This window comes from Penicillium verrucosum (genome assembly GCF_028828655.1).
Source record: "Penicillium verrucosum strain IBT 35672 chromosome Unknown utg000003l_segment0_segment0, whole genome shotgun sequence".
NCBI classification, from domain to species: Eukaryota; Fungi; Ascomycota; class Eurotiomycetes; order Eurotiales; family Aspergillaceae; genus Penicillium; species Penicillium verrucosum.
Genome location: NW_026643212.1, coordinates 1,511,507 through 1,531,167, shown reverse-complemented (window position 1 = coordinate 1,531,167; position 19,661 = coordinate 1,511,507). Strand labels below are relative to the sequence as shown.

Genomic DNA, 19,661 nt, shown 5'->3' with positions numbered 1-19,661 from the left:
AATCCCATATATAACCCGTGCCTCCTGCATCACTGCGTATAGACACTGACCTAGCAGCAGACAGTACGCTCATCTCAGATTTGCTGGTCTTCCAATATGTCTTTGTAGTATACGTAGTGTGGTGATGAGAGCTCCGAGCAAGCAGGGATCTTGACGCCCCTTGTTAGCTCAGCTGACTGCTGAATGATGACCCACCAAGTGCCAGTATGCACCATGATAAATGTGATATTTCTAAACGCAGTATGACTTCATATACGGCACGCAAAGCAAGGCCATTTCAGTCATTAGGGGATATGGGTGGTATTGGACAGGAAGTTTGAGATTCTGGTCTTTTGGCTGACCGGTTAGTCTCACCCAGCTCAGGGCCATAATACTGGGCAATGATATACACATTCTTCAGTCCATGGGCTTTGATAATTAAACAAGAAGACGAAATGGCTGTAGATCCAGCTGGCCGCTTGCACGCCAATCTGACAGACCCACGACCAAGAGATGGCTGGTCGAGAGGGGTATGCTCTTGTCAAGACCAGCAGGTCATCCTCCCGCCTCCCATCCCCATTAGAGGGCCTGACACATCCCAGAACCTCAGTTCAAATGACTAAAGTGGAAATGATCATAGAGTCAGCTCGCCACTTGCTCACCGGACTAACAACGACCCCACGACCAAGGTATAATTGGCGCAGAGGGGTATGCGGTCCTGTCTGCACGCGCAATTATACACCTTGGCTACATAAGCCCCTATCACACATATAAAGGGAGTCGTGTTGTCGGGATGAAGAGCATAAATAAGCTCCATCTCTTTTCTCACCTCAGCTGTCTAGCTGCCAGACCCGACCCGACATCTTCATATTCATCACCAAAGTACCCAGACTGGTACAAAAAGCTACTTTACACGAGCTTTCCCCACCTCCTTACTTTATCGGGAACCAACACAATGTTCAAAGTTTGGACCGAGAACAGGGACCACACCAAGGAAGGCCACACCCTTACGGGCACGCTCAAATACAAGGGGAAAACAATTTGGGGCCCCCGCATGTGCCACCGCAACACATTCCTTCTGGGAGATGCCCTGCAAGCGGCCGATTGGCGCTTTCTCATGATATTCGAGCCCAGGGAAAAATCAATAGAAGGACACACGCGCTATATCAGCGTCAAGGACTGGAACGGAAAAGTCATCCTGGACAAACTCATGACCCACCCCAATATGGATGATCTGGCTGATAAAGCTGTCGAGAGTGCCTCTAAAGATGGGCCCCCTATCCCACGGGAGGGGGTGTGAAGTCAGGGCTGACTCCATGTTAGGGCTTTTCCTTAACAATGGGAGTAAAAGAGGTGGGTCCGACCTGGCTCCAGTTTCTGTTCTCGACCTGACTCTCGCCTAGTCACCTCGGGTGGGTCTCAAAATATTGGCTATTTATGATAAAGTAGCTGAAATATTCCCATTCGCTTTGGAAATGTACAGCCTTCTACTTGTCGAGAAAATGGTGATTGAAATTGGACTCTAGAATTTATAGTGGAGCGGTATGTCGAACTGAGGGGTGGTGTTTTACCCTTAAGGACAGGGTTATTCATCAAGTATCAAGTATTCTTTCTGTCTTTGTCTCTGTATGGTAAACGGGTATGTACCCATACATTAGTATAGGTTTTTAGATACCGTAGTATAATATTATAGTGCTATAGGAGTGCCGCGGGAGTACTACAGCACTATAGTGGGGCGAGTGTAGGAATTCGAGGTGACTAGCTTACTAGTGAATATGTAGATCTATATTCGTTTTCTAATCTATCTACTTGTTCTACCTAACACACGTTCTCCCTATTCTTAGCGAGTTATCGGTCGTAGATTATGTCTAGGTCGGCTCTTTATAGTCTCCTTTCTTTCCTTTGCTTCGCTAGTATATAACTATACTACATATGTATAGCGTTAGCATATGGAAGCTGGTCACCAGTGGGCATATTGTAAATTTTCTGGACCTAATCAGCCGGTATTCAAGACCTTCGTGCACTTAGATTTCTGTGATGGTCGTTTTGACCTCGAACGATTTAGTCCCAGAGCCTTTGTCCCTCATCGTTCCGGCCTTGAGCTCGGTAGAGCCATGCCAGCCCTTGAGCGGTCAGTCGCTTGAGGAGCTGGTCGTCTCTCGTGTTTTTATTGACGATGCGTAGATAAATCTCTTCTGTCCCATCATATCGCCTAAGATGCTTATATACTCGCGCAACAGTAAAGGTTCTCATCGTGTGGGTGATATGTTCTTTTTGGGTTTGGAAAGTAGCGGGTAAGTTCCACGTTCCACGTTCGAATTCATCCCGAGGAATCTGGAACTCATGGATCAGAGACGTATTATCGACATCAATTGGTAGGCAAACCTCATAATACTCGAATCCTTCACTGGGATGAAATCTGTGTTGAATCATTACACACACACACACAATTTATTAACGCCCGGCGGCTAAGCCGAAAGGGCAACTATCTCTGATCTACTATACATGTCATAATATATATAGTACTGTGTCTCCTCAGAGCCCATACATAAAGCCTTGCAATATATGTCATCTCAGATGTCCGTATCGCAGCGGATCCTCGTGGGTTAGTAATTTGGTTAGTAGGCTGGCTTGAAGGCGCTTCTCCAAGTGTTCAACATCCTATCTTCGGCAGTTGAAGCGCGTCTACCATTTGTAACACAAGGTAGTTCGTAGGCGGCGTTTTGCTGGCCAGGTCACCAGGTCACCAGTTTGCGGTAATTACTGGTAAGGATTTACTAGTAATTACTAGTAAATTCTAGAAATTATTGGGTAGATCATTTGCATGAGATAATTTTGATGGATATACCTCTGACCTAGCCAGGTCACTAGGTCATAACGGAGTATTTTCCCAGTGGCGACATCTAAAATTTCCTAGTAATGACCACACTACTAGTAGGAACTAGACAAGGCAGTGCTCGGTCCACCTTTATGCCGCGGGAGTCACGGTCACGCGATTTCTTAAGCTAAAGCTAGTATTATAAGTAGTTATTTCTAGTTGGCGGCTAGAAGCTATAATTTAGGGTATATTAAAGCCTATAATTTATTAGAAGCGTTGGTAAGACTACAACTCATAAGATTTAAGAAGATAGGAATAAATAATAAACGTTTAGTATATTTAGATTTTTGAATAATAGATGGCCCCAGGCCCCCCGGGGGAGTTTATTATCTAGCTCTTCTCGATGGTAATCTCGGTCGTTTTCCAAATATGACCGTCCTGATCCGGGGGAGAGCCATTCCGGCGTGACGATTCGCCCCATTCTGAGGATGAGGGTACACTGTCGTCGATCGACCCAGCTGATATATGGGGGGCTTTATTTCTTCCATCCATCTCAATGATACTCTCTTCGCTTTCACCGATAGGTTCCATATCATACATTCTTGTTAGTGCGCGAGATGTTCGACTTTCCGTCCCCGCCCGGATCCGACTGGTAGAGGTCCCAGGCCCACTTAAGTTATACTGGGGTGTGGTTTTCGTAGGGTTGCTTGTTGACTTTAGAAAGCTGAGGGTCGAGCGGGCTAAGGACCATACGAAAGGGGCATTGGTTACCCAGACGCCGATTGAAGCTTCGCGCAGGTACCAGAATTGGTAACTTGTGTCGTAAATGTTGTGGAAGGTGAATACTTTGGAAATTATGGCGCAGAGAATCTGGACATCCATTAGCACTGTAAGGCGGTGGTCAGGGTTGAGGACATATAGACAAACTTACTACCACAATACCCATGGAGAATACCACCAAAACCGGAAGCTTAGTCCGCCACGGCATGCGCGTTCGAAATAGCAGTGGGAGAACCACCAGCAGAATTGCAATATCCGAGCTGATGTTGAAGACTGCCTGGATAATCTCGAAGCGAAAGTATGTGGAACATTCCCGCTGAGGCGGCGGCAACGTCCAGTATCCGGATACAGGGTGGCAGTTCACGAACAAGGTCAATTCGGTCGCCAGCCATCCAAGGGCGGTATAGACAGCGGATACCTTCACCCATCGATGTTGCTTGAGGTTTGATCTATAGTGTATCAGTTATCAGTTTTTGAATTTAAAAGTTGCTTGGTCTTGACTCACGTAATTCGAAAATATACCAACAGCATGCACGCCTTCAGGCAATAGACGGTGCATACTTGGCACTGAAAAAGCGAGTTAGAAGGGCTCCCTTGCAGCCTCTTCGAGGACAACTCACATGCTCCGAGGCAAATTCAATCTTCGAGCCCAAGATCCGTTGTTCGATGTCATGAGCAGTGAATGTCTCAAATTGACCCGGTTCGTATAAGGTACTCCCGTGAGTGGCGACCTCGATATTCGTGACTACAAACGCAGTGTAGAAGATCTACATGAGACAGTTAGCCTCATACGATCGCGAGGGGTCAACCTGGAGATAGTCGATTCGTACGATTGCCAAAAACATCAAATAATCCTCAACTTGGAGGTGGAACTTCAGACGCTTGTACCGAGCATAACTGCGATCGAATCAGCCGTAAATCCAGCGACTGAATCCGAAGAATGCACCGACAGCCGCACGACGAAGAACAATATCCCCACACCGTACATAATCCATGACTCGACAATCAAGTCATGTACCGAACCACCACCCTGGCTCGACATGGTTGTGTTGTATGGGGTAGCAACGACCCTCCCCTGACCGAGCTACATGGGAATCTTAAAGCGTCAAGGGTGGTGACTAAACTAAACAACGCAATATACCTACCTATAGGTAGCAGAGCCTTTTTAGCCCCCTACTTTCCAAGTTTTGTATACTTTGTGTGGTAATTGCGCCCCACCCCGGGGCCGAACAACACCGGCATTTGTCTCGTGCTTACCGGGGGCCGACGATTTCAGCAATCCAAAGCTACCAATGAGGGGGATTGAGGGGGGTGTGACCGTGTGACGCGGCCAATGAGCAGGTTTTGATATCGCATTCCATTTAGATTCGTGGATGGTGCTCCAAAGTTTAGTGGTTTAATGTTTAGGAACATTACAGGCTGGGCTTTTCAGCTAAGGACTCCATTTGAGTACTAATGGGTTGAGGCAGGTCTCTCATGTAGATTGGGTTTCGCGTCTCTGGTGAAGCTTTAGAGTGGAGAAGAGAGTTATTTGGCCGGTTGGGTGACGAATAAGATTTACAGAATATCTTTCGAAGGTTCCAGCCGATGTACAAAATAAATTAACTGTGGATGCTAAAGTTGCAGTAGAAAACGTAAATTAACTGTGGACCCCCCACACGACCATTTATGAACGAGAGCACAAGCCTAGTGGCGCTGCTAAGCATGGGTAGTGGTCGGGGCCAAGCCACGGGTCTAGCCGGAAGTACTCCCACCGTACAACATATCTCCATAGGTACGGTACCTAGCTAAGACAGTCACTTATTATTTGCACATCATGCCACTTCTTCTCTGCAATACTCCTGAATTCCTACTCCGTATATTGCACTTTGTACCAGTTGAGAGAACTAATGCAGTGGAAATAGGATAAAAAGAGCGGTAAGGGGTGTATTCGGCAAATACCGAATAAATAATGCCATTGTACAAACCATTTCACCATCTCCCACTTTTCACCCTATCTCTGGCTGCCGTTACATCCGGTTGATCGCATCGCTTATTTATTTCCCTTGGCATCGACAGGGATTAAGTCTTACCAAAACTCTGTTTTTACGCTTCTGAGGGCAACATCGAAGTTTTCAAATCCTATATCCGACCCCCTGGTCGCGTCCTCCCAAGCTTTTGGTCTGCATACTCTCTTCCGCTCTCATCAGTTCATCATGGAGCAACCAATGGGAGACGAAGAGAAGAACTCTCAACCTTCGACGTCAGTTAAATCGAAGCCAAGCTCGACATTGCACCCGCCGAAAAATGCTTTCGAGCGTTTCAATGCCCGCCTGGGTCGGTTAAATTTCTTCGAGACGCGTGGTATCGAGCGCGTTCCGCTCGATGAGCGCAAAGCCAAAGTAACCTCGGCGGACTATATGGAGATGGCTCTGATGTGGTTCAGTGTGAACATCACGGCCAACAACATGGCCGTCGGTATGCTCGGTCCGTCGAGCTACGGGTTGGGCTTTGTCGACTCCGCCCTTTGTGCAACTTTCGGCGCTCTGCTGGGTGCTGCTGGTGTTTCATATATGGGCACGTTTGGCCCTGCCAGTGGAAACAGAACTATGGTATGATCTTGACCCAATCGCGCACGTGCCAACCGGTATACCGATGGACTAATTCAAATCAGGTCGTGGCTCGGTATTTCATGGGTTACTATCCCAGCAAAATATGCGCGCTGTTGAATATTGTAATCATGCTGGGATACGGTATGGTCGACAGTATTGTCGGTGGACAAGTTCTCTCCGCCGTCGCGGGGAACAACATGACCGTGTCTGTAGGCGTGGTTATCGTCGTGATAGTCACCTGGGTTGTTGTGCTGTTCGGCATGAAGATATTCTATATCTATGAGCGGTAAGCATTTGTCCTTCGATATTCCCTAGTCCAGCCCAAACCGAAATACTAACCGGAACCATTGATAGATGGGCCTGGGTCCCTCAGCTGATTGCCGCCTTTATCCTTGTTGGTAGCGCTGGTCCCAAATTCGACACTTCAATCGTGTCTACGGGTTCGGCGCAAACAATTGCCGGCAATCGCCTCTCCTTCTTCTCGCTCTGTCTCTCCTCATCCGTTGCCTGGGCTCCCGCCGGCGCAGACTTCTATGTCTACTTCCCCCCAACACCAAGAAGTGGAAAACCTTCCTCATGACCTTCCTCGGTGTTGGTCTGGCCTTGACCTTTGCCAATCTGATTGGTGTAGGACTCGGCTCGGGCGTGGTGACTCATCCTGATTGGGAAGCCGCCCACGCCATCTCCTCTGGTTCTCTGATCCTCGCCGGCTACAACGGACTAGGCGACTTCGGCAAGTTCCTAGGCGTCCTAATTGCGCTAGGTCAGATCGCGAACAATGTCGCGGGAACTTACTCCGCATCCTTGGGCTTCCAGATGCTGGGTCGCTACCCGGCCAAGGTTCCCCGGTGGGTGTGGACCTGCGTCGGCGTCATTATCTACCTCGTCTGCGCGTTAGCGGGTCAGAATAGTCTATCCGAGATTTTCGAGAATTGGCTCGCTCTGATGGGCTACTGGGTTTGCATATACCTTGTAATTGCTCTGGAGGAACATTTGATCTTTCGCCCATCCAGAGGCTTTGATTGGGCGGATTGGAACAATCGCTCGAAATTACCTCTTGGTCTCGCTGCGCTGGCGGCTTTCTTGATCGGCTGGGTTGGTGCCATTATTTCTATGGATGAGATATACTTCGTCGGTCCAATTGCTAAGATGATTGGCGAGAGGGGCTCGGATCTTGGTATCTGGGTTGGTGCGTCGTGGGCCATGTTGGTATATCCCGGACTGCGGTGGCTGGAGCTAAAGAAGTTCAATCGTTAATTGCTCAAACCCGATGGGCTGTCTGTATATCTAAAAATTGATAGAATATAGTGCTCTGAATACTACGATCACTAAAACTTCTGCTCCGCAATCTACTTGAGAAAACAGGGATGGATTCCATCACCCGTACAATGTAGAAAAGTCGTAGAAGGTTAAGCAAAAGGCGCTCTCTATTTGACGGAGCCAGCTATCCATTTTAGATTCCGTGACATGCAGTCAGGAATTGGAGATTAAATGAGAAAAGGGTTGGGGGTAAACAAACTGTCTAGGTCAAAGGCAGAGTAGAGTATTCACGGAATACGCGCTCTGTGTTTGTCTGAGGACGGAGAGCAAGATCAAATAGTCGAGCAAAACCCCTATTCCCCCTCGGCAGTAATGCTGCCTCAATACCTTTGCTTTAGAAACAGCAGGATCGCTTCTATGGGGTGGCGCTATTGTAGCGTAGCGTAGGGAACCATCTCGCTTCTACTCCCCTACTCCTCCACTTCTCCGCTATCCCAGACAGGCACAAGTAAGTTTACCCTAGGAACATGAAGATTTTGAGAAACTAGCGAGTTTGAGAGACTAATTGGATCCCTACCTTGAAACCCTGCAACCTTAGAATTTCCCAAATTTCCCCTAGGCGACACCTAACTCCTAACCGATCCAGCCTTTCTTTCCCCTCCTACCTCTCGTCGCCTCATGACACAACAGGAACCTTCACACCTATGATTATAAGAGAATTCCTTCGAATTACACGTTTTCCACGCTCTATGTTCCCCCTCTTCTACAGCCAATCTGCCCTTTCCAGCTGCCCGAGTATTGTTCACTCTCCAGCTCCCATTAGCCGCTTTTCGCGTCCCGCGAAGCCCGCGTTTATACCACCACATTTCGGGAATACCATTACCACATTTCAACAATGATCGCCTCGAAACGTGATCCCACGATGGATACCGGTCGGAATGCGGCGGACAAAGTGACCATTAGAGCGATGGAGCCCTAAAGACCCCGAGAACATTTAATATTATGTAAGCTATCATTATCACCACGTGATGCGATAAACATCTGGCGACGTCATCACCGAGCGTCGGTCTTTTACGACAGCTCAGCTGTGTTCTTGAAATTTGTTAACAAATTCCCATTTGATTTACTTCTTACACACCTATTTCCAAGATGTCCGCACTACCATGCATTCGCTCTGCACGTGGCTCCCCACTCCTCCGTCTCGGAGGTCTACAATCGCACCACATCAACCGACCCTCCATACAACGACTGCATCCCATCTCTCGCCCTTTGCATAGCCTTTCCAGCTCTAGCAAAGTACGAACCAGTCCAAATTCATGCCAATTGCCATTGACTCCGCGGTCAGCGTCCGTCAAACTCGCAGCGAGAACTTACGCCGACCGAAAAGGATCTACCGGCAAAGCCGAAGCTGATCTCCTGGTCGAGGAACTACAGGAGTTGTACGAAGTGGCCAAAGACGAGTTCGAAATTGCCACTGAGAGTACCGACTCAGCTACCATCTACGCTGCTTCGGACCGCGAGTCTGCACGCGATGCTCTCAACCAGCTGTCCACTGTGTATGGTCTCTACACTGCTCGTCCCGGGGAAGTTGAGAATGAGACGGATGGGTCGTCGTCTGAGGTAGACGAGTCTGGGGAGAGTGCTATTGTCGAAACTCAATATAATCCCGCGGAGGTCCCGCAGGGTGTTAAGGATGAGGTGCGTCGGCGGGTCAGGCATCGGATTCGGGAGTTGAAGAATGCTGTTGAGGCGCTCGAGGAGAGGGCGATGGAAGATTGAGCTTGTTTGCGTATCACTGTTCAAACTCTTGTCTATTACTACCGAGATGCAACCATGACATGGGTTTCATATCTAGATGCGGGGATTGTATATTTTAAGATCTGACTGGTACCGTTGTATGTTGTGGTCCACGCAAAGGGATTACGCATCTTGAGTTTGCAAGCTTGGAATTTTCCTACGCACGAATATTATACCTGACATGCGAGGTCATGAAAGCAAATCATAACATAATAAAACCAGATAGGAAATAGATTGCCCGTGCCCATCAAAGAGTTGATCGGTTCAGGTTCTCAAGACAACATTTGAATTAAATGATTGGTGAAAGATCCCGGCAACATCAAGGCCAAGTGGTATCAAGCTTTTTGGTAGTTCAGAAAAATCAGCGAAACGCCAGAAACAAAGTTTTCCTCAATCATTGATAGTACGCCCGGCGGGAAATAGCGCCTTGGTCAGTTGGGTCGTAAAGGCATGATAATCGCATACAATTATGCATTCAGTGGGGTGATTCATTAGACGAGGGTGAAGGGGGTCATCGTGAAGTTGTCGGAGCTCGGTGAGGGGAGTGTCGAGCAGGATTCCTGCTTGTGTGTTGTTCTCTGGTGGCGTTTCAGTTGGTCTAGGAGAATTGATGTGAGCATGTGGGCGATTAAGACAAGTATCAAATCACGCAACGTACCAGGACGTGTAAAGCTCTTAGTGCACCCTGGGAAAAGGCATTTGTGTCTTCGTTCTCCGTGGGCTAGATGAGGTCAGTAAAATATGTTAATCGTCCGAGATGCAAGGAGTATCATACTAAGTCTGTGACTAGACATATTGGAAGACTGGTTCGATGTTAGAACATGAGTGGGTTTGGCACACAGAGATAGAGAAACTCACGTCGCCCGTAGTAAAATTGCATCCTGGCCATGTGCATTTGAAAGGCTTCTCGCCAGTGTGGGTTCGCGAATGCGTTTCTAGGATAGTTAGCGGTGGATTCGAGAGGGAGTCCGAAGACGACATACTCAATTCGCTGCTATCGGTAAATGATTTACCGCAGTGTTTGCATGTGTACGGTTTGTCGCCGCGATGACTGCGCTCGTGTCGGTCTAATGTCGCTTGTCTAGCAAACGCCTTGCCACACACCGAGCACGAAAAGTTCTTGTCTGGAAAGGTGTCAGTACGCTTGTCCCAACCATCGGTAGATAGTGACATAATAAATATAACATACAGTTACTGTGTGTAAGGAAATGGCCTTGAAGCTTTGACTTCTGGGAGAAGGGCTCGTCAGGACGATGACATCCTTCCCAGCAGCAGTAGTAGCCATTGCCCTTGGCACCATTGACGGTATTCATATGACTGGCAACGAGATGCTCTTGAAGAGCACCACAATTGGCGAAAGTAGCACCGCAGGCAGCCTTGATTCCACGGATTTCCGTTGCCCACTTGCAGATATGCAGCTTACTGTCAATCGGAGAAAAGTCCGGTGTCGTAAGCACGGATGACGAATCACCTTCGAGAGGTGGCGGGGTCTCTCCTGGGCTGGGAATGAGGCGAGAGCTGATGCTTGAGCGACACTGTCGGGAATAAGGGGAATACGGGTGAGAGTGAGCATGGTGGTGAGCCCGGCAGCGATGATGGTTGCGGTGAGGTCCTTTGCGGATCCCTTGCAGGTTGAAGTCATTGGGGTTCTTGAAATGGTTGTGGACATGATGATGTTCAGGATTGAAGCAATTGAATGCGTCTGATGTGTCGATTTTGGGCTTGTCGAAGGTATTAAGACCGGACAGAGGCTCGGGTACGTGTTGATCTTGGCATATAGAGAAGTCGGAACACATACCCATCATGTGGAAAACCTCCGCTGGGTTGACTTCGGCCTGTGTGGGAACAGGGGGCGCCGCGAACATCCCTTGCCAGTCTTTCTGGAAATCATGGCACTCGAAGTGGTTGGATACGTCCTGCTCACAGCGGGTGGCATGGGTTTGGTATGAGGATAGGAGATTTTCTTGTTGGAATGGATCGACGAGACCAGGAAGAGGATTCTGCATAGCTTTTGTCGTATGGCCAATGGAATGATTCCCCATTGCCATGGGAGGGAAAGCCCCGGTGTCAATGGACAGTGGGGTGTTGAGTCCGAATAGATTGTCGAAACCGCAGTCTTGACTCACGGTACCGTCACAGCAGTCTTCGAAGCACAAAGGGTCAATACTTTCACAGTGGTTGTCCTCGCAATTATCTTCGCAGTGGGTGGTATCACAGTGAGTATCGTCGCAGTGATTGTTGTCGCAGTCATCATCCTCGCAGTTATCGTCCTCGCAGTGAGCAACTGAGCAGACAGTAGAAGTGTCACAGCCGGTAAAGTCGCCACATATGGACCCGCAGTCTAGCGCGCAGTCGTCTACATCACAGCAGGCCTCATCAACCTCGCAATTGGGCAGCGATGGCTGCGTTTCATGACTTGAACAGTTCCAATGATGTTGAAGAACACTACCGGATGGATCTACCGCTGCCTTGCCATCAATGTGAAAGGATTCCCAGTCGCATTCAAGGCAGAAATCGCCTCGTTGGGTTTGGGACGCCATGGTGCACGGTTCACTTTAGAGAATGGTGGGAAGGTGTTAGGGTCGAAAGGGAATCGGGATTTCCAGGAACAGTGTCGTCACAGCAGCGTGTACAACGAACGATATGGGGAAAATGCAATCGAGGAACCGAGCAGTGTGCGACCGTAAGTGGGACAAGTGAATGCCCGTCAGGTACGATATCACGCTACAAAATCCACGAGCCCACGAGTCAAAGTGTCACCTAGTTTGTGCGTCGTTCCCGGGAGACAGTTTAGGTTGTAATACCGAATGATATTCTCTCACAGCACCGATGGATTCGCAATCGTGTCATGCGCTTGGACTGGACTGGTTGAGAACAGGCGCAATCGGAGAATTGACCGAGATCGACGTGCAGGAAATGCAAAAAAGGAGGACCTTGGTGTCAAAGATGCAGGATCAAATCCAAAGGATTTTGAAAGGATCAGGGGACATAAGCTGGTGTCGACTAAGACCCCTCAGTGTAGCCGTGAGGACCTTCGGGACGCAGGACAGTATGAGGACCTTGGGGGTTAGGCGTCATGATTTTCGAGCGAATCGTAGAGAGTGCTTTGGCGATCAACTTCGGGAACTCTGATAATATATGTGATATAGAGTGAAATCTGTAGGAAAAAAGAGATCCGAGAACAGTCAAACCTGAAAAATGTTCCCCAGCATTCCGATCGAAGAATTTCTCTCCCCCGGCGGAGAGGATTTCCCCCCAGGCCGCCCAAGGGGAGATCCTGACTAAGCTATATTCTGCCCCTCTGGTCCGACTTGCCTTTGACAGCCCTAATCCGGTAGTTGGACGGTAGTTTGCATCCGGTGTATGTGAGGAAGTTTAATTTTAGACTCAGTCCATATATTCAATGGGTTAATGACATATATATCTTCACTATATCCTCCTGTATCCTACTATATCCAAATTCATAGACTTATTGAAGTCAGTTGTCGACTTCACTCACCGCCTTTGCCCCGGATCGACTATCAGCTTATCGCAATGCTCCAACATCCACTTGCGATGACCCGCCGACAACAACGTCCTCCACAGGTACAACTTGATTTACAGCCAGCATATCACTTGCAGAACCCACCTTAGAGAAACCCGCTATATCCAATTGGGTTTCTCAAAAATCAACTTTGCACCGTAGCCGAGGCTCTAACCAACAACCCTACACTAACCACAACAACAAACCCTTCGATCCCTGCGACTCGCTACACACTCATAATGGGCAACATCTGCTCCCGCTCTTCCAATGAGGCAGACCCCTTCAACCAACCGGGTCGTGTAGTCGGCACCAACGCAGAGAGGACTGCCGCACCCCGCGCCCCACTTCCGGCCAAGACGAACTGGAAGGCTACACCCGGCCGCACTCTGGGTGGGAGCACAGATGGCGGTACTGCCGCAACCGACGAGGCACGTGAAAATGCTGCAATTGCCGCGCAGGTATGACGAGTCGCTTCCTGGCAGGATATGCTATGCGGGCTGGGATTACTGGCTGACGGGTCCCACAGAAACGTGCCGAGACTGCCTCTGCCAATAAAGGGAAACTGGGATCTAAGCTGGCTGCGCAGAAGGCACAGACTCAAGCGCAGACATTGGATCAAGTCAGTCGTACGGAGAGGGCTGCGCGAGATGTAGATGGGACGGAGGCTGCAAGGAGGTGGGAATAGGCTTACCCATGAGACATTTGGATTTGATCATCACTCCCATTATATCCCGGCGACTTGTTTGATGGCATTGTATTTGTGGGCTTATTGTGTCTCTTTATAGCGTATATTGGGGGTGTTTGTTTTGTTTGTTTTTTCTAGTTCAAATCCTTTGACTTGTTGTTTGCGGGTGGAATTGTGGAATCAAAGCTTCTCTTTCATAGTTTAAATGACGTGACAACACTACTCCGACTGATGGATTACCCGATGTTTCTCCAATTACATTACCCGGCGAGGATGATCATGAAGGGACACTACTCCGACTGATTAGCCGGTGTTTCTCCAATTACATTACTCGGCGAGGATGATCGTGAAGGGACACTTTAACGACAACTACTACAATAATCAAAACACATAATATCGTACAATCATTGATTTGTTGAAGACAGACTTTGAATCTACAATGGACTAAAGAATGACCTATAGAACATTGTAGCGGCCACCCACCGGAGCGCGCGCTTCACCTTCTGAGGCGGCCAGTGTCGCATCCTTGAGCAGGCGTCTGAGCTCGTGTATGGCGGTGGTGACTGAGATTTCCGTCTCACCCTCAACCAGGATGTACAGCTTGGGGAGCTCGCCAGGCGCGGGTTCCTTCCCGGCGGCGTAGAAATTGCCTTTCGTGGTGATAGAGGTACCGGATGCTTCCAATATCTTTGCAACGTTCGTGCGGTTTGTAACCGCCCAACGTGCCTTCTCTGTAATACGAAAGAACTGTAAGTGATCGTTTGAGGAATGGGAGGGGTATGGGGTAACTTACGAGGGAAATCGTTGATTTCCAGCGTTGCATGGAAGGCTCCGGCGTCAGGGCCACGGTTATCAATAGGAACACCAGATCGCATCACACCCGCACGGCTCAAACGTGCGTGGATATCCGCAACGGCGGAGCCCACTTTGTCCAATGGATTCTTTGACGCATTGGCCGGTGTTCTCTCCGTACGATGCACAACAATCTTACCATCAAGGTCAATGCCTTTTGGCACGCCTGGCATGGAGACTGGAGGTGTAGCTGTTGGCACAGCCGGTTCGGCGGCAGGTCGGACAGCTGAAAGAGCCTTATTGAATCGATCATCTGATTCCTGTTCGGTCTCAAGTTTCCCCTCTTCTTCATCCATGTCATCGCCTGTGTATGCTTTCCGCTCACGAAGTCGCGCAGTTTCACGCTCCATATTGAGACGGTCCAGGCCTTTACCACCAAATCCATGGCGCGCTGTGTACTTCTCCTTGCCAGACTTGACCTTCTCATTGAAGCCATCGACTAGCTTTTTGACAGGCTCGGGAACTTGCTGTCCACTTTGTCTGAGAGCCTTGGCGATATCCACGGCATACCGATCCTGCTCTTCGGTGATGAACGTGACGGCGGTTCCGGTGTTGCCAGCTCGCCCAGTGCGGCCGGCACGGTGGACATAATCTTCCAGGTGGTTAGGTGCGTCATAGTTGACGACGAGCTTGAGCTGCTTGACATCTAACCCACGAGCAGCAACTGACGTTGCGACCAGGATAGGGAAAATGCCTGCCTTGAATTCTTGGATGGTGCTGTCGCGATCGATCTGATCCTTTCCACCGTGAATCGACATGCATGGATAACCCTTGTACATCAATTGCTTGAGCAAGTCATCTGCAGCCTCTTGACGGTCCACGAAAATCAACGTGCGATCATCTTCATTTGCGTCGTGCTCATACAGATTTCCCAAAAGCTCCAACAGACGGAAGAATTTCTGGTCGTTGTTACGGACCTCAACAACTTGCGTGATTTCCGGAGCCACAACACTCCGGCCACCCACAGTGATCTCCACTGGCTGGTTCAAAGTTTTCCGAGCCAATGCTTCCATATTCTTGGGAAAAGTGGCTGAGAAAAGGACAGTCTGCCTGTCCGGTCGGATGCTTTCCATGATCTTCACAACTTGTGGCCCGAAGCCCATATCGAACATGCGGTCACCCTCGTCAAGAACAACATACGTGATACGGCGTAGATTGAGGACCCGTCCTTGGTTTGCGGCCAGAAGATCGATTAGACGACCAGCAGTGCATACAATAATTTCCGCGCCTCGTTTCAGTTCGGCAATTTGGTCTTTGATCGGGGCTCCACCATACGCGCAGACGGCACGAAGACCCAAGGCCTTCAAGAAAGGCTTACAGTCTTTATGAATTTGGGTGGCCAGTTCACGGGTAGGTGACAAGATCATACTGATCGGGCCATCTGTACCAGACAAGGGCCGTTGGTCTTTAATGTGTCGGAACATCGGAACGAGGAAAGCACCGGTCTTGCCTGAGCCTGTCTTTGCCACGCCGATGACATCGCGACCGGACATGATCGTAGGAATGGCTTGGGCTTGAATGGATGTGAGGTTTTCCCACCCGAGTTTGTGAACAACATCTAACGTCTGAACGCCCAGACCGCATTGCGACCACTTTTGAACAGGTTTAGGGACACCCCGACCGCGGATCTTGATGCCATCCAGTTCAAGTCGCAAATTCGCTACCTCCTCCTCGGTCATCTCGGCAAGATTGGACGGTTCGGTGTAAAATTGCTTGCGGAACGGCTCATACTCGATCTTCGCGTGATCAATCTCAGGCATCTCCCGTTTCTTCTTTTTAATTGCTGCCAGAGCGAGAACATCTTCAGCCTTCTCGTCACCAACTGCAGTCACAGCCACATCCTCCTCGTCGCCAAACATCGCCTCGGGTTGTTGGTGTGCGGTCTTCTTGGCAAAAGTGGCCCCGGTTTTCCGTTCAGGCGGCGCCGAGTCTTGGAGTTTAGCCATGAACGCATCCAGGGGATCGATTTCTTCGTCGTCGTCAACGTCCATGGTAGAATCGGCCGGGGCGTTCGTGGCCTCCTCCATATGGACATCATTTTGACCCTGGAGTCGTGTATCTCGGCGTTCAGTTGCAGCGTGCGCTTCGGCTGCTGCGTGTTCTTCCGTTCCTTCAACTTGCATGTCTACATCATCATCTTCGACGGCATCGTCTGCCTGTGCACCCATATCAAGAGACATGGTCGGCAATTTCTCGAGTTTCTTGCGTGTCGATCCTTCATCGCCATCCCCAAAGCCAAGAGTTTCAGAAGCAGAGGGCTTCTCGGTTTCAGAAACTTGTCTAACACCCAGGCCGAATCCGCTGACATTACCTTTGGCTTTCAAGGGAGCAGAGAGCATGGCGGGCGTAGCACTAGGTACGTTGGCTTTTGTAACAGACGGGGCTTTGGAAGACAGCGGAACGGCAACATCGGTACCAAGCACGGCGGGAGTGGCCGTGGTCGTGGTGGATGATTTGACTATGGCCTTTGGATCAAACTTCGACTTTCCGGGAAATGCAGCAGGATCTGGGGACACAACTGATTTACGGTCAATCGCTTCAAGAATTTTCTTCGGATCAACTGATGCCTGTTCTTTTTGCTTCTTTTCGCGTTCGGCGGCTTGTTTCTGCTTCCATGCTTCAAGCTTGGCAAGTCTCTCTGCTTTTTTTGCCTCGTCTGTCTGCGCAGTTGGGGCCGGTGTGGACGGCTTGGATGGCTGTGGGATACAATTAATGTCAAGATCTCAGCATCATGCAAGATGGGGGTGGCTTACCTCTCGGGTTCTGGACCTGGACCGTCGGCTCGGAGCACGATCACGGCTGTCATCCCGTCTAGACTTGGGCTTCAAATCAGCAGAATCACTTATCCGCCTGCGGTCCCGATCCCGGGAGTCATCTCGCCTGGAACGGTAATCCCTATCACGACTTCTGCGGCGGATGTCATGGTCACCATCTCGGCGCCGGTCTCGAGATCGGTCTCTTCGAGCTGGCCGATAAGTATCTTCGTCGCGCCGGTCTATGGGTAGGTCTCGTCGTCGATATGCATCTCTATCGCGAGGGCGGTCGCGCCCGCGGTAGCGTCTCTGGATATCACCAGGATGGTCAGATATTGCAAGACAGAATGTGAATTTACAATGCGCTACACGTACCTCTGGGCTGCGGGATCTGCGGTAACTGCGCCCATCATCCCGCCTGGTTCTCTCATAGCGATCATCATCTCTGCGAGGTCGCCGGGATGAAGAAAATGTGCTGCCTACAGGTGATGGTGAGCGAGTATCTCCGTGGCGAGCCATTGTTGCAGGCTGATTAGTGAGTGTTACTGGAACGCAAAAGCACCCGGGACACGGATTGATGGAGGAGGGAAAGTGGGGGGAGAGAAAGCGCCGTGCGAGAAAATTATTTAAGACGACAATTCAGGCGTGAAACCACCACGAAAGAAGAGCGTGCGACGTGTTTGTCTATCGCATCGTCACTTGCGCAAACCGTTGGAGTGAAGAAATATTACATAATCCCGTGCGGAGGGGCTAGTCCCAATGCGGATAGGTACGCCAAAGCAAGCGCGCTCCGCTTGCGTCAACAGCTCAGCTCCTCTCATCGATTGTCGGCTTCTGAAACTTCAATTGTTGATTTATCTCATTTTGGTCTGGGATATTTGACCTCGCTCCAGTTAAATCTACCTCGATAATCACTTCATGTCTTGGCAGTCGGCAGCTCGGGGGGGCTTCCTCCGCACCCTGCCTCGCGGTGCTCTCCCTGCCCGTACTGGCGTGAGCGACTTACAGAACCAGCTTAGTCGCGTCTGTCTGGCAGCTAACTCAGGTCCAGCGCGGCCACAATTCCAACCCCTTTCCTCAATCCAGTCCCTGTTCCAAGCGAATTCGTTCGCGACTGCTTCTACCCCTCTCAAGGCGAGCCAGACGCCTAAGGCGAAGACCCCTAAGACAGCCGCTAGCAAAGCCAAGAAGGCCCCTCTCAGCGAAAAACAGCAGGAAGCTCTGAAGATGAAGCAACAACGGGCTCATATCAAAGAGCTCAAGGAAACTGCCCTGGTCCGGCCCAAGAGGCTGATCGTTACTGCCTACGGTCTTGCTATGACTGAGAAGCTGCAGGAGCTTAAAGGTCAATATTCGGTCAAGGAAGCATGGCCAATTAGTGTACAGCATGCGACATCCCTCAGTCCTCAAGAGAAGGAGGTATGTGCCCTTGAGCTTCTCGGTAGACGTCAAGAGCAGTATACTAATCCATCAACTCCAGAGACTCCAAGCTCAAGCCGACGCCAACAGAGCAGCTAACGCCGCTGCCTACGACGCGTGGGTCAAGTCGCACACACCTCTCCAAATCAAGAATGCCAACACTGCCCGCCTCACCCTTTCGCGTATTGGCAAGAAGACCTACTCTGCCATCAAAGATGACCGCTTGCCCAAAACACCTCAATCCGCCTACATTCTATTCGTGACGCACTGCATGGATACCCTTGGTTACCAGGGAAAGGCCGGCACAGAGGCCTTCAAAGCCGTTGCCGATGAATGGACCAAACTACCCCAATCGGAGAAAGATGTAAGCACCCTTAGCAGAAGCAATACGTGCCGGACTTGAAGGTGCTAACTGTGAATCTAGCACTACCACAAATTGCAAGTCGAAGATCGCCAACGGTATGAGAAAGAGCACCAAGAGGTATACGGAGAACCTGCACCCAAGACCCAACGGTATAAAACACCGGAAGACTACAATTGAACCTAAGCCTCAAACCTGAACCTGCTCTGTGCCGGGGATCTCCAATGGGATGGCATCAACTTAGATGAGGTTTGTTTCGGAGAGTGGTTAGCTCATTGTGGACTTACACCCTTGTTTGTCACGCGCCGTTCTCAATTTCCTATATGGCCTGATTCATGTCCCCTTGTTGTATTGTAGTTCGTCCTGTCAAACTGTTTTTCTATACCTTGTTTTTGTTTGCTCCACCTGTGGGAGCGCTGCAATATGATATCGTAACGAATCCATGGAGAGTTTACCATCTCCAATCCAATTGAATTCCCTCTATAAAACTGTCTCCGTTAAAGCAATGAGTCAGAGAGAAAAAGACCCTTCTCATTTACGCCGCAGAATCTCCACCAACCCCGCACTGGGCCCTTTTTTTTAACTCCGAAGCTCAAGTAGCGGTGTGCAAAGATTGTGTTGCGCGTGCAGGTGGCCCTTTTAGTGTGGGATTTACGTCGAGTAGGTTGGGCTTGAGGAGAATATTCCAGCATCTATGAAGTACTTCATGCAGCTTTTGTAAAACATGTTTGGTTACTGTCCAAGCCCAAGGGTAAAATTGCCAACATGACAGGTAAAAACAGAAGTATAGTTACGATGTGTGTGCAACAAACATACAAAATAGCGCAGTCCCTGCATTTAGGT

General features: G+C 49.7%; 9 protein-coding genes across 9 annotated transcripts; 5 read left to right on the top strand and 4 right to left on the bottom strand.

Annotated features, from left to right (window-relative positions):
* Nucleotides 1–934: 934 nt before the first annotated feature.
* On the top strand, nucleotides 935–1,279 carry N7516_008282 (uncharacterized protein; the record flags this gene model as incomplete). Its single annotated transcript, XM_057221001.1, has 1 exon — nucleotides 935–1,279. One exon carries the CDS (start codon nucleotides 935–937, stop codon nucleotides 1,277–1,279), a length of 345 nt encoding a protein of 114 aa, XP_057071273.1.
* Nucleotides 1,280–2,040: 761 nt separating this feature from the next.
* N7516_008281 (uncharacterized protein) lies at nucleotides 2,041–2,232 on the bottom strand (the record flags this gene model as incomplete). The annotated part of the gene is made up of 1 exon (XM_057221000.1): nucleotides 2,041–2,232. One exon carries the CDS (start codon nucleotides 2,230–2,232, stop codon nucleotides 2,041–2,043), a length of 192 nt encoding a protein of 63 aa, XP_057071272.1.
* Nucleotides 2,233–3,187: 955 nt separating this feature from the next.
* N7516_008280 (uncharacterized protein) lies at nucleotides 3,188–4,619 on the bottom strand (the record flags this gene model as incomplete). Its single annotated transcript, XM_057220999.1, has 6 exons — nucleotides 3,188–3,667; nucleotides 3,729–4,026; nucleotides 4,083–4,144; nucleotides 4,198–4,344; nucleotides 4,408–4,474; nucleotides 4,528–4,619. The coding sequence occupies 6 exons, from the start codon at nucleotides 4,617–4,619 to the stop codon at nucleotides 3,188–3,190; spliced, it is 1,146 nt and encodes a 381-aa protein (XP_057071271.1).
* Nucleotides 4,620–5,772: 1,153 nt separating this feature from the next.
* N7516_008279 (uncharacterized protein) lies at nucleotides 5,773–7,425 on the top strand (the record flags this gene model as incomplete). The annotated part of the gene is made up of 4 exons (XM_057220998.1): nucleotides 5,773–6,168; nucleotides 6,231–6,454; nucleotides 6,523–6,728; nucleotides 6,800–7,425. The coding sequence occupies 4 exons, from the start codon at nucleotides 5,773–5,775 to the stop codon at nucleotides 7,423–7,425; spliced, it is 1,452 nt and encodes a 483-aa protein (XP_057071270.1).
* A 1,152-nt stretch (nucleotides 7,426–8,577) lies between these two features.
* Nucleotides 8,578–9,207, top strand: N7516_008278 (uncharacterized protein; the record flags this gene model as incomplete). Its single annotated transcript, XM_057220997.1, has 1 exon — nucleotides 8,578–9,207. The coding sequence occupies one exon, from the start codon at nucleotides 8,578–8,580 to the stop codon at nucleotides 9,205–9,207; it is 630 nt and encodes a 209-aa protein (XP_057071269.1).
* A 509-nt stretch (nucleotides 9,208–9,716) lies between these two features.
* On the bottom strand, nucleotides 9,717–11,765 carry N7516_008277 (C2H2-type zinc finger protein; the record flags this gene model as incomplete). The annotated part of the gene is made up of 6 exons (XM_057220996.1): nucleotides 9,717–9,823; nucleotides 9,884–9,946; nucleotides 10,001–10,028; nucleotides 10,084–10,160; nucleotides 10,209–10,349; nucleotides 10,415–11,765. The coding sequence occupies 6 exons, from the start codon at nucleotides 11,763–11,765 to the stop codon at nucleotides 9,717–9,719; spliced, it is 1,767 nt and encodes a 588-aa protein (XP_057071268.1).
* Nucleotides 11,766–12,987: 1,222 nt separating this feature from the next.
* On the top strand, nucleotides 12,988–13,433 carry N7516_008276 (uncharacterized protein; the record flags this gene model as incomplete). Its single annotated transcript, XM_057220995.1, has 2 exons — nucleotides 12,988–13,206; nucleotides 13,275–13,433. The coding sequence occupies 2 exons, from the start codon at nucleotides 12,988–12,990 to the stop codon at nucleotides 13,431–13,433; spliced, it is 378 nt and encodes a 125-aa protein (XP_057071267.1).
* A 456-nt stretch (nucleotides 13,434–13,889) lies between these two features.
* On the bottom strand, nucleotides 13,890–17,557 carry N7516_008275 (uncharacterized protein; the record flags this gene model as incomplete). The annotated part of the gene is made up of 4 exons (XM_057220994.1): nucleotides 13,890–14,164; nucleotides 14,227–16,981; nucleotides 17,039–17,347; nucleotides 17,414–17,557. The coding sequence occupies 4 exons, from the start codon at nucleotides 17,555–17,557 to the stop codon at nucleotides 13,890–13,892; spliced, it is 3,483 nt and encodes a 1,160-aa protein (XP_057071266.1).
* A 399-nt stretch (nucleotides 17,558–17,956) lies between these two features.
* Nucleotides 17,957–18,998, top strand: N7516_008274 (uncharacterized protein; the record flags this gene model as incomplete). Its single annotated transcript, XM_057220993.1, has 3 exons — nucleotides 17,957–18,457; nucleotides 18,519–18,821; nucleotides 18,882–18,998. The coding sequence occupies 3 exons, from the start codon at nucleotides 17,957–17,959 to the stop codon at nucleotides 18,996–18,998; spliced, it is 921 nt and encodes a 306-aa protein (XP_057071265.1).
* Nucleotides 18,999–19,661: the final 663 nt, after the last annotated feature.